Source organism: Octopus bimaculoides, chromosome 16, assembly GCF_001194135.2.
Source record: "Octopus bimaculoides isolate UCB-OBI-ISO-001 chromosome 16, ASM119413v2, whole genome shotgun sequence".
In the NCBI taxonomy this organism is placed as follows: domain Eukaryota; kingdom Metazoa; phylum Mollusca; class Cephalopoda; order Octopoda; family Octopodidae; genus Octopus; species Octopus bimaculoides.
This window is the reverse complement of record NC_068996.1, coordinates 21684008-21697622: the sequence shown is the minus strand read 5'-3', so window position 1 is coordinate 21697622 and position 13615 is coordinate 21684008. Positions and strand designations below refer to the sequence as shown.

Sequence of the window (13615 nt, the reverse complement as noted above, 5' to 3'; positions counted from 1 at the left end):
TATATATATATATATATATATATATATATATATATTACAGAGATGTACTTGCATAGCAAGTGACCTGATCTGAAATCATGTGCTGAAACAAAAGCAATTGCAGAGTGGAAGGTGTTTATAAGCCATTTAAAAACACACAAAAACCGTTAGATTCACTTCAACATTTAACTATAATATACCAAAATGTTTTCGTCGCTTTGAGACCGTGACCTGTTCACTGACAAAATTCCATGCTGGCTTATAAACACCTTCCACGCTACACCTTATATATATATATGTGTGTGTGTGTGTGTGTTCATTTTCATACACACAGACACAGATACAGATGCAAAATAGCCTGTGTGTTTAAAAAATTTGCTTCCCAACTCCAAACCACATTGTTTCAGGTTCAGTTCCACTGCCTGGCACCTTGGACAAATGTCTTCTACCATAGTCCTGGGCTGACCAAAGTTTTGTGAGTGGCTATGGTTGACAGAAACACAGCAGAAGCAGAAAGAGGTGAACTTTGGCTTCTTTCTGTTCTGTTGCTCTCAAAACAAAAAGAAGATAGTTGTAATCATACAATACATATTACATTTAAATACCACAAAGAATGTTATATTATATATAATTATTTCTTGTTTGTTGTTGTTGTTGTTGTCCAACTGAAATTAATTAAGATATTTGCAAATTAGCAAAAAGACTTTTTCAAAAAAATTATTTAGAAATTTTCAAAAAACTTTATAATCTTTTTTCTTTTCCAAGAAGTCTCTTGTTTTGTTTTGTTTTGTTTTTTTTGTTTGTTTTTTTTTTCCTTTTTCAATTTTAATGAAACAGTTGTAAAAACGAGATTATCTTGGAACAAAAAAAAATGGTAAATCATATATATATATATATATATATATATATATATATATATATATATATATATATATATATATATATAAATATATAAATATGCACATATACACTTTAATACACACACACACCACATATAAATATATATATATATATATATGCATACACACACACACTGTGTGTACACATATATTTACTTGTCTTGCAAGTTACTTGGTGACTGCACTTGTGCTGGTGCCACATAAAAGGCACCGAGTACACTATTGGAGTGGTTGGCATTAGAAAGAGAATCCAGCTATAGAAACCATGCCGTGACAGAAAATAGTTCTCTGGCATACCAGCTCTTGTCACACCGTCCAACCCATACTACCTTAGAAGACAGGCATTAAATGATGATGATTATATGAGGTGGTATCAAAAAGTTCCTGCACACATTATGTTTAATAAAAAATAACTTATTTACCTAAGTTTTAACATCATCTCCTTTGAAATAGTCACCTTGCACAGCAACACACCAGTCCCACTGTTCCTGCCACTTTTGGAATTCGGCTTGGAAATAGTTTCCATAAGCAAGTGAAAGACCTTCTGCGATTTTCTCTGAATATCTATAACTATGTTGAAACGGTGACCTTTGAGCTGCATTTTCGTCTTGAGGAAGAGATGGAAGTCCACAAGTGCTATATCTGGTGAATAAGGCGGGTGTTGAGGCGATATCATATTGTTTTTGGCGAGAAGGGAGGAGAGTTTGGTAACAGGGTGCATTGTTGTAGTGAAGAATCTAATTCTTCACGCTCCACAGATCCACTCACTTTCACCAAATGTCCTCCCTCAAATGCTTCAAAACATTACAGTAGAACTCTCAACCGATGGTCTGGCCCTGAGGGACAATTTCTTAATGCACAGTAGTACCATGGACGTCAAAAAAAAAAAAAATTATAAGCATGCTCTTGATGGAGCTGCAGCTCTGTCATGTGCCTGTGTCACTTGATACCATTAACTTGTCACCGTAAACTTGCCAAATCAAGCTCAATGTCTCTGTAGCAGACTTGCCAAGTTTAATGCCAAAATTTCATGTTGGCTCTTTTGTTCTAATTTCCTGTCAATGACAAAAACTCAGCACACTGCCTTATGAAAGTTACTGCTAGCACTCACTACGCACGCATCTGTGTCCTGTCATCTATTGGTGTGCTACAGAACTAGTCGAGCAACTTTGATACCACCTCATATATATATATGTATATGTATATATATATATGTATATATATATGTATGTATATGTATGTATGTGTATATATATATGTGTATATATATATGTGCATATATATATATATATGTGTGTGTGTGTGTGTATATATATATACACACACACACACACATATATACATACATACACACACACATACATATATATGTATCATCATCATCTTTGAATTGTTTGATGGGAGTTGGTGAGTCAGAGGGATGTGCTGAGGTTCAATGTCTGCTTTGGCATGGATTTTACAGCTGGAAGCCTATCTCAATGCCAGCCACTTACAAACAAAGTGTACTAGGTGCTTTTGTTCAAACTACCAGCACCAGTGTGGTTTCCAAGTGCTTGCAGGATCTGTATACACATATATATATACATAGACATATGAATATACACACATACACATATACATATATGTTTTTTGCCATGAAAATGAAAATATAAAACTTAATTGCAATCATAAAACACAACTTATATTTAAAGGATATAAAAAGAAATGTTATTATTTTATATCTAATCATTTGTTTCTTGTTGGTCTGAAAGAAATATGTAAGAAATTAACCAGCTGTAGAAAGGAGATTATGTTGGGAAAAAGAAATATTTACAAAATAGACTGAAAAAAAAAAAAACTGTTACTTTATGCATATACCTACCTACATATTATATATATATATATATATATATATATATAAAGTGGGTGTGGATGTGTGTGTGCGTGCATGTGTACATATATATTTGCTTGTTTGTGTTTTTCTTTGCCTCCCGAAGAAATATAAAGATGTGAAATAGAAGAGAAAGTTACCTTATATATATGTATAAGTATAATTATATGGATATATATAAATGTGTATATGTATTTATATATATATGTACATATATATGTATGTATATATATATATATGTGTGTGTCTATGTATGCATTTATATTTTTATCTGTGTGTGTGTGTCTGTATGTATGTGTGTGTGTGTGTACATATATATATACACACACATACACACTCACATGTGCATACATATATGTGCCTACATATATACATATATATGCACACACTTTGTTGTCAAAGGAAAAAAAAGAGAGAAAAAATGAAAAATACACACTAAACCGAAATTTACTAAAATAAATAAAACACAAACTTGAAACTTTGAAAATCAATATATAAAAATTTTAAAAAAATTGAAAAAATATTTTTTTCTGAAATATGTTAAACACAATTTGAATAAAATATTATTATTATTATTATATATATATATATATGCATATTGTTATATAACATACAGACACACATACACACACTTATATTGTTTGTTTTTATTTTTCCTTTTATGTTTTCATTGTTGACACAAAAATAAAGATAATAATAATAACTTACTCCAGTCTTCCGCTCTACCAACTGAGCTATTGTGAGAACACTAATTATAGTCACTCAGAAAGATGCTGTTGGGATGAATTTGATAAAGACAAATATTAATAAAACTCAGAACAAATGCTTAATCTGTAGGAAATGTGATGAAAGTATTAACCATCTCTTGAGTAAATGCTAACACAAAAAGTATATATGCACAGGCATGATTGTGTATGTAAAAGAGGTCATTGGAATGTTAGTCGAGAGTGTGGCTTCAAAGTAAAAGAAAAGTGGTGTGAACATGAAGCAGAAATTGTGATAAAGAATAAGAATTACTGGATTTTATGAGATTTTTTTTAATTGGAATTGAGATCTGCATTGCCAACATGCAGTAAAGTATTTTGCAGGAATCCTAAGAAAGGTTCTTTAGATTTAAGGAACCTTGTTATTCACCAAACCTCAAGACATATCATCCCTGATAACTGATATAAAATATAATTGTCATCATCATTTAATGCCTGTTTTGTATGGGTTGGATGGCTTGGGTTCTACAGCTGGATGCTCTTCCTAATGCCAACAACTTTACAGAGTGTACTGGGTGAGTTTTCTATGGCACCATCACCAGTGCTTTTTTACATTGCACCAGCATCCACACCAGTGCCTTTTACATGACACTTTGGTTTTAGGATCTCAATTCTGTTGTGGTGGGTGGGGTTTGAAGAAGGAAGAGATTCATCATCATCATCGTTTAACGTCCGCTTTCCATGCTAGCATGGGTTGGACGATTTGACTGAGGACTGGTGAAACCAGATGGCTACACCAGGCTTCAATCTGATTTGGCAAAGTTTCTACAGCTGGATGCTCTTCCTAACGCCAACCACTCCGTGAGTGTAGTAGGTGCTTTTACGTGTCACCCGCATGAAAGCCAGTCAGGCGGTACTGGCAACGGCCATGCTCAAAATGGTGTATTTTATGTGCCACCTGCACAAGAGCCAGTCGAGGGGCACTGGCAACGATCTCGCTCGAAAATCCTTACACATGTCACGGGCACTGAAGCTAAAAATTCATATAAAAAAAGAAGTCAATGGACCTACAAGTTTGAAAAGGAAACAATGTGAAAACTGGTGAGTCAAAGACATGTATTAGGGAGGACAGAATTAAAGAAGGAAACAAAGTCTTCTTATTACATCTCTGGTTCAGACTTTTGTGATCAGTTCCATAAGACTGTCATTATATCAGAGACTCTTTAAAATCATCATTTTCATTTAACGTCCATGTTCTATGCTGGCAGAGGTTGGATAGTTTGACAAGATATGACAGACCGAAAGACAGCATTGTGCACTGATGGTTTCTGCAGCTGAATGTCTTTCCTAATGCCAACCATACAACATGTACTGGTTGCTTTTTTTTTTTTTTTAATGCCATCTGCACCTGTTGGGTCAATCTAAGGTAGTGAAAGACTTGAGAGGAATGAAGGATGACAAAAAGAGATGAGAACAGATTGCTGAGATATAGATAGTGATACTCTCATTGCATGGGGGATGCCTGGGCAATGTGAATACAAAGCTTGTCACAGCAAAGGGGATCAATATATTCACTGGCATCTCTCATTTTGCAACTACAAGGTTTTGGGCTCAGTCCCACTGCACAGCACCTTGGACAAGTGTCCTCTATTCCAAGTTGACTAGTGCCTTGTGAGTGAATTTTGTAGATAGAGACTGTATGGAGGCCTGTCATATATTTGTATTTTATGTGCTACTCCCACAGCTTAATTAGTATGTTTGTTTCTGTCCCAGTACCAAAGTGATTTGGCTGAAGAAACTGATTGAATAAGTATAAAGGGTAAAGATCCCCTCTGGTCAGGAATTACCATGGAATTGCACCTAGAAAGTTACCCTCCGAGGCACAAGTCTAGGCAAGGTTGTTTATGAAAGACCAGCAGTTGCTCATGCATACCAGCTTCCCCTTCCCATGCCACCAGTCTTAACCAAGGGGAAGGCAAAGGCCGATGCAGCTTAGCACCAGTAACGTCACATCTCATTTCTACAGCTGAGTGAACTGGAGCAACGTGAAATGAAGTGTCTTGCTCAAGAACACAACACAGCCTGGTCCAGGAATCTACCAGATTTTAAAAAATTAAGTACTGGAGTCAATTTATTTGACTAAAACCCTTCAAGGCAGCACCCCAGTGTAGCAGTAGCCTAATGACTGAAACGAGTAAACAGATAGAATACAGGACAACAACAGCTTTAAACTTCTGTGGGACTTTTATGTACAAACCGGTATCATGATTGAGCAGTGTTGACTGGATATCATTTATATATATATGTATATATATATATATTGGTAGTCAAAGCACAGGGAAAAACTGGAGAATGGAGATTTGCAGTGGTATAGTATTACACAATGGAAAAAAAGGTTGACTCAGAAGAAGCAAGATATAAGTACTAAGGGGTACTGGAATGAGGTGATGCAATATCTTGAGAGATAAAGGAGTGAGTACAGTACAAAAGACTTACTATGAACACCTGGGCTATAACTTGTTTGATAGCTACAATGCAGCTATACTGGACATTAAAGGAAATTAGATGTGATGTACATGAAAATTAGTGATCAAATTCTAATTTATCCACTCAAAAGTACCATATTTGCTAGTGGATATGATGCATTTTATTTTTTAAGTGTATCCAAATTTTACCCGTCTATTGTGGTTGTATTGTTGACAGGAGACCAAGGGTGCAGGATGAGCATAAGTCCATTAGGTACAATAATTGTTACTAATAATAAAACATTGGAAGCAGGTTAAATTATTTCAGATTGTTAGCACAAACAAAAAAAATTGGTTATGGTACCTTATATAGGAATGTTGCATCATTTCATTGTACCTCCTTCCTCTGCATACGTAATCATACCTGATATGTGTCTTACATTATTTAGTAATTGTGTTGCCTTTAGTAAACATTTTTTTTATCTAAATGAAAAATTCTTGAAAGAGGAAAGGAACTTTAAACCTTTAGCACTGCATTTTCTTTAGAATTGTTTCCTCTATCACTGCCCTGTACTACAGGGGAGAAAATTCATATGGTGACATGATGCACCTACAGTGTGCTAATGGTTAACATGCAGTTATCTCTCAGCTGTTTCAGCAGGTGGCAACAAAATAATAGTTGTGTTGTGCTGTGCTGGTTGCTAATTACAGTTGCATAAAACAATACAGCTAGAAATACATACTTTACATATCCTGTATGACAACTGTCTTGACCAATATAACCAACTACGTTAACTATATCTGAAAGAAGATGAAACTAAAATACAGGTACTAACATAGCATACTTTATGCACAATAAATTTATGCTTTCATATTTTATCCCTGTGTCCAATCACAGCATTGTGTTTCCATGCACAGGATCATACATTAGTTCTAAAGAACTAATTTAAAATGTCTTTCAGTTAGTATTTGATCAAACGTACTAAATTTGTTTTTCCTTACACAAAATATACCTGAAAAGTATGGTGCATCTTATGCAAGAATGTCTTATATGCTGGCAAATATGATAAATGAAACTTGGCTGTAGATAGACTGAAAACATGATAGCAGAAAGGCTTGATTAGAATATCAAAGGGGATCGACAAAGTGATTAATATTGACTTCCCCTGTCCCAGGAGTAAAGGGTTGATATATACCTTAAATAATTTGGGCATTCAGGGTGCTAAATTATTAACGAACTAAATCTGGAAAAGCACAGTAATTTAAGTTTCAATGCACTAGCTAATATTAACCAATCGCATATCCGTTTTTCTGCTTGCTATTTCTGGAGGATTGTTGGGGTAGAATCCTCAGGGACTGCCTCTGTAAGGTCTCATCAGAAGCAAGGTAATTACATTTTACTGCCGGATCCCCAAGTGTGACTAATTTGAAACTATGTATATTATTCAACCATCTTTACAGCTGGTCTTCTAGAAATTGTGTGAATATTGCCATGAAATGTACACTTGCTTTGTAAACCTTGAAAAGGCATACAACTGCATATTGCAGAGGGTTTTGCAAGAGCTTGAGATAAATGGGCAACTTCTGGATGCTGTCAAGTCCCTATACAACTGGTCAAATGTTTGTCTTTAGGTAAATGTTAAATCAAGAGCTTTCAAAGTGCAATTTGGACTTCAGCAAGGATGTGTATTGCCACTTCTCTTTTTTTTCATAACTTTTATGAACTGCATTGGTATATACAGCCATTATGAAAATGAAATCACAATTGGTAGGTGTTCTGAAGGGGATCTCCAGCATGAACTGAATGGGTTCACTGCCAAGTACTACAAGGCAGAGATGAGAATTAGAAGACTGAGACATTGGTTGTCTCAAGAAAGTCTTCTCAGTATACTTTGCATGTTAGTGGAACACCACCAAACTCATGTTTTTCTTCAGATATTCCATTTGTCACAATATAATATAACTGAATTTTTTGTTGTTCTTTTTCAATTTCATTAAATATTTCTTATTAACTTGTGGAGGTAATCACACACAATCAAAGAATCATTTTGAAAAAGCTCACTTTGCAACCATGTGATTTCAGATTTAATACCAGTGTGGCATCAATAACCCTGGGCTGACCAATGTCTTTTGGGTGAATTTGGTTGATGGAAACTGTGGAAGCTCATTGTGTGTGTGTGTGCATGTATGTATATATATATATATATATATATATTGGGTGTCCTAGAAACATTTACTGAAGATTAAAGAAATTCTTGAAAATTATTGGATAAGCAATTATATTTTTGATTGCACACAGCAATTTCTGTATGTTTCAGCTTTAAGTGTTTATAGTTTTGTTTGTCTATAATAATTTTGTCAACAAATATGGCATCTCAAGTTAAATGTGATCAAATCCTTGCATTAAAAATCAGCAGGAAAATCTGACAATATTGCAAAACAGCTCAATGTGTGTTATAAGACAGTGTATAATGTCTGGGAATGTTATAATCAATCTGACCTGACATCAAGCAACCCAATTCCAGGGTGTAAAAGAACTGTTCATACCAAATCTGTGATTGATACTGTGAGAAAGAGAGTTCGCAGGAATCTTCATTGAAGCATGCAAAAAATGGCAAGAGAGCTTAATATTTCAAAATCTTCAATGTACAGGATTGCTAAAGAGGATCTCAGACTAAAGACAAAAAGCAACCCAGACAAGTAATTTCAGCTGCTTTGAAGTAAAAATGGCTTGACAGAGGAAGAAAGATGATTGTGGAGATGAACAGCATCACAAAGTCTTCATTTGGAGTGACGAGAAGATCTTTCACTGTGGAGATTGTTACTAACAAACAGAATGACAAGCTGTATGTTGCCGATGCTCAGGACTTACCTAAAGGGAGCTGAACCTATTTTCATCATCAGAAACCAGCTGGGGTTATAGTGGGCTGCTATAGCATCTGATGGATCCAAGTCTCCTTTCATCTTCATTTATGAGGGTGTTTATGTGAACAGCACCGTTTATGTCAAAATGTTGGAAGAAAACGTTGCCATGATTAAATGAACATTTGGAAACAGGTCTGTCTTCACTCAGGACAGTGGCCCAGCCCATACCTCAAATGTTATGGCAGATCTGTGTGGAGTAAATTTGACAAAGAAGTGGTGCAGTACTGTTTACCTTGAATGTTATGGCAGTTCTGTGTGGAGTAAATTTGACAAAGAAGTGGTGCAGTTCAGTAAACACTTGTTTGCAAGCCATGGTCAAAGCAAGAGGTGGTCATTTTCAAATTTGATTCATATAGGAAGTTTGATTGCCCTCTTTTGTATATATGAGTAATTACAATAATATGGTAGGTAAAGCTTTCTGTGATACCTGGTATGTGTGTGTGTGTAGTTTCCACCACCACTGTTTGAAAACTAGAGTTTGTTTACATCCTTGTAACTTAGCAGCTTGGCAATAGTAACCAATAGAATAAGTGCCAGGCTTGAAAATATAAGTACAGGGGGTGATTTGTTTGTCTAAAACCCTTTATGGCAGTGCCCCAGCATGGCTGCAGTCTAATGACTACAACAAGTAAAAGGTAAAGGGTTTTGCCTTAGATAGAAATAATTACAGAGGTATCAAATTGAAGGAACAGGTGATGAAAGTTACAGAGAGGATAATAGCCCAACTAATTGGGGAGAGAGTCTAGATGAGATGCAGTTTGGTTTTGTGCCTGGGAGGAGTTTCTGGTAAGACAGCTGCAGGAGAAATATATAGCCAAAGATAAACCTCTATACTTGGCTTTTGTTGACTTGGAGACAGCCTTTGACAGGGTCCCTGATCCCTTATCTGGTAGTCAATATGGAAATTAGGGATAGACGAGTGGTTGGTGAGAGCTATACAAACCATGTACAGGGACACTGTCAGTAAGGTGAGGGTGGGCAATGAGTACAGAGAAGAATTCAGGATACTAATAGGGATCTGTCCTCAGCTGCTTCTTGTTCGTCATAGTCCTCCAGGCAATAACAGAGGAACTTAAGACAAGCTGCCCCTGGGAGCTTCTCTATGCTGATGATCTTGTTTGTATAGCTGAATCACTTCCAGAACTACCAAAGAAGTATCCGACATGGAAGCAAAGTCTAGAATTGAAGGGCTTTAGAGTTAACCTAGCAAAAACCAAAGTCTTAGTAAGCAAGAAGATAGACAAATCACAAATCCTTTCAGGTAGATGGCCCTGCTCAATCTGTAGAAACGGCATAGGTAGAAATTTCATAAGATGTATGTTGTGTAGAGGTGCAGCAATATCAGTGGAAGGTTAACAGGGAAAACAGTTTTTGTGTGTAGAAGGTGCTCAGGTACAATAAACACCAAAAACGTACAGAAAATAGATTCCATCAACTGCCAGTGGGGTAAACTAGAGGTAGTAGATAGCCTCTGCTATCTAGGTGACTAAGTCAATAGTGGAAGTGGATGCTCTGAGAGCATAGCTGTGAGAATAAGAATAGGCTGAACAAAATTCAGAGAGTACCTACCTCTGCTGGCAACAAAGGGTTTCTCGCTCGAAGTGAAAGGTAGATTGTATGTTGCCTGCATGCAAACAGCTATGCTACATGGCAGTGAAACCTGGGCTGTGACAGTGAAGGATATGTGTAGGCTTGAAAGAAATGAAGCCAATATGTTTCGCTAGATGTGCAATGTCAGTGTGCATATACAACAGAGTGTAAGTATCTTGAGAGAAAAGTTGGGTATAAGAGGTATCATGTGGTAAGCAAGAGGGATGAAAACAGCTGTGTAAAGAAGTGTTGATCTCTAACTATGGAGGGAACCTGTGTTAGAGGTAGACTAAGGAAGACATGGGATAAGGTTATGAAGCATGATCTTTGAACTCTTTAGCCCCATAGAGGCAATGACTAAGCGGCTGATGCTAGTGGCACACAAAAATCAACTTTCCAGTGTTGGGCTTCACAGAGGCAATGACCAAGACCTTTGACATTATGCTGTGCTTGAGAAGACCCATCAAGCCAAGTAAAATAGTAGTCATGCAAATGGCACCCATGCTGGTGACACATAAAAGCACCCATTACACTTTCAGAGTGGTTGGTGTTAGAAAGGGCATCCAGCTATAGAAACCATGCCAAATCAAACTGGAGTCTGGTGCAGCCTTCCAGCTCTGGTCAAACTGTCCAACTCATGCCAGCATGAACAACAGACGTTAAGTTATGATGATGATGATGATGATGATTTTAAAATTTTGTTTTTAGAAATTTTGATGGTTAACAATTCCATGAAGGGTAAATTATTTAAAGAAGTTTATCTCTCCTAGTATTATGGGAATTAATGGTTGCAGAAAGATGGATATTGGGATTATTTTTTCTTATAAAATAGCAACAAGGTTTTTGCTTCAACATGTCACTGGATTTAACATTTTAGCATTTACACCTGTTATATCCAGCCCAAATATTTTATAGTAACATCATCAAAATCTCAAAGCTATGAAATAGTGCATGATTGATTCAAAACAATGTGGATAAAATAAGCTTACATTTAATAGACTAATCTGATTGCTAATGAGTTAAAATAGATAGAAGATTGAGAGCAAAAATTTATATAAAGAAAGAAGTAGAGAAAGGTGAGTGGCAAGTTGAAGGACAATGAATCTATACTCTTTTACTTGTTTCAGTCATTTGACTGTGGCCATGCCGGAGCACCACCTTTAGTCGAGCAAATCGACCCCAGGACTTATTCTTTGTAAGCCTAGTACTTGTTCTATCGGTCTCTTTTGCCGAACCGCTATGTTACGGGGACGTAAACACACCAGCATCGGTTGTCAAGCGTTGTTGGTGGGGACAAACACAGACACATAAACATACACACACACACACACACACACATATATATATATATATATATATATATATATATATATATCTACGACTTCTTTCAGTTTCCGTCTACCACAAGGCTTTGGTTGGCCCGAGGCTATAGTAGAAGACACTTGCCCAAGGTGCCACGCAGTGGGACTGAACCCAGAACCATGTGGTTGGTGAGCAAGCTACTTACCACACAGCCACTCCTACGCCTATGTGGAAAATTTTGAAAGGAAACAGAAAATATGAAGAGTGATGTAGCATAGACACCTCATAGGGAAGCCTGAACTAAAGAGAGCAAATATAATGTTTATTTATTACAGCTGAGAGTCTAGCCCTTACAAGCAACTTCATAAAGAAAATCTATCTGCATGTGTGCTGAAAGTGACCAAGTGCTGCTTGTGCTGGTAATGATGTAGAGAGTGTGACACACTGTTAGTGTTTGGAGGATACCTGCACAACATGAATACAAACCCTGCTATGATAAAGTGAGTCAACACATTCTTTCAAGCCTCTGTGTGATCTATGAATTAGAAATAAATGAGAAACATTATGAAGACAGAACAGAGCCTGTCATGGCTAAAATGGTAACACTAAAAAATTTCTTCACAGACATGCTCTGCTTAAAAAGCACAATATATGAGGCGACTGTTGTAGTGGCAGTGATTCATGAGAACAACAGACATGTTTTGTCCTGCTTGGGGACTTGTCAATACATGTCACTTACCAAGACAAAATTCTTGCTGAGCTGTAAAAAGATTTGAATGTAACTGAAATGGCATTAAATTAAAAATTGCCCATGTGTATCATACTAAATGTATATACACCTTTGAAAGGCATCATACTGTGGTTTTTGTCTGAGAGAAAAATATCTTCATTGGCTTGTGCTAAAATCACTATATATTGGAGCTGCAGTGACTCACAAGAAGGACAGATACATCTCATTGTACTTGTTAATGTTGTGCTCCTGTTTATCACTAAGACAAAATTTGTGCTTCAGTATATAAGAAAGAATGAATAATACATTCACTGGTATTGAATTTCAATGGTGTCTATATATCTGATATGATGTTGAAGGGCTGCACCAGGCTCCAGTCTGCCAAATCAGACTGGAGCCTGGTGCAGCTCTCCAGTCAAACCGTCCAACCCATGCCAGCATGGATGACAGACATTAAATGATGATGATGATGCATAGATGGCTATTTTAATTTAATCCTGTTTCAATTGCATATATTGAGTTTTTCTACAGCTTTGCAAGCTTTCTGCAATACTAGTAAATGTTTTGTTCATGAATTTCATTTAAGCAGGTGATAACTGAGTGCACAACTTTGACCAGCCCCTTGTAGGGTGAAATGTGTCTCTAGTTCTCATGAGTCTTTGCCAAGATGATGCTTGCCTCTTTCCAATATATACTTGCTTTTTAACACATCTTTTACCTTTTCTTCTACTTGTTTCACTCATTGGACTATGGTCATACTGGGGCACCATTCTGAAGTTTTTAGTCAAACAAATCAATCCTAGCACTTACTTTTCAGTGTGATACTTATTCTGTTGGTCTTTTTTGTCAAACTACTACATTACAGAGACATAAACAAACCAACACCAGTTATCAAGTGATAGGAGACAAGCAGACACACACACATACACAAGGGCTTCCAAACAGTTTCCCTCTACAAAATTCACTCACAAGGTATTGGTAGGCTCAGGGCTATAGTAGAAGACACTTGCCCAAGGTGCTGTGCAGTAGGATTGTATCTGAAATTACATGAATGCAATATCTCTTGAAAGACTTTCTTGCAAATAAAAACATCATACTTTTTAACAGTTTATATATGCCTAATATGACACTCAGATTACGATTCAATTTTT

The 13615-nt window shown here is 36.3% G+C and overlaps 1 protein-coding gene across 1 annotated transcript in view; it reads left to right on the top strand.

Annotated features, from left to right (window-relative positions):
• The window catches only part of LOC106879076 (uncharacterized), a 58886-nt gene extending 52024 nt beyond the window's left edge, over window positions 1-6862 (top strand). The window contains exon 7 of the mRNA XM_052973469.1: window positions 6816-6862. Within this exon, the coding sequence (XP_052829429.1) occupies window positions 6816-6862 (47 nt within the window). The remainder of the gene's footprint in view (window positions 1-6815) is intronic.
• The last annotated feature ends 6753 nt before the right edge of the window (window positions 6863-13615 follow it).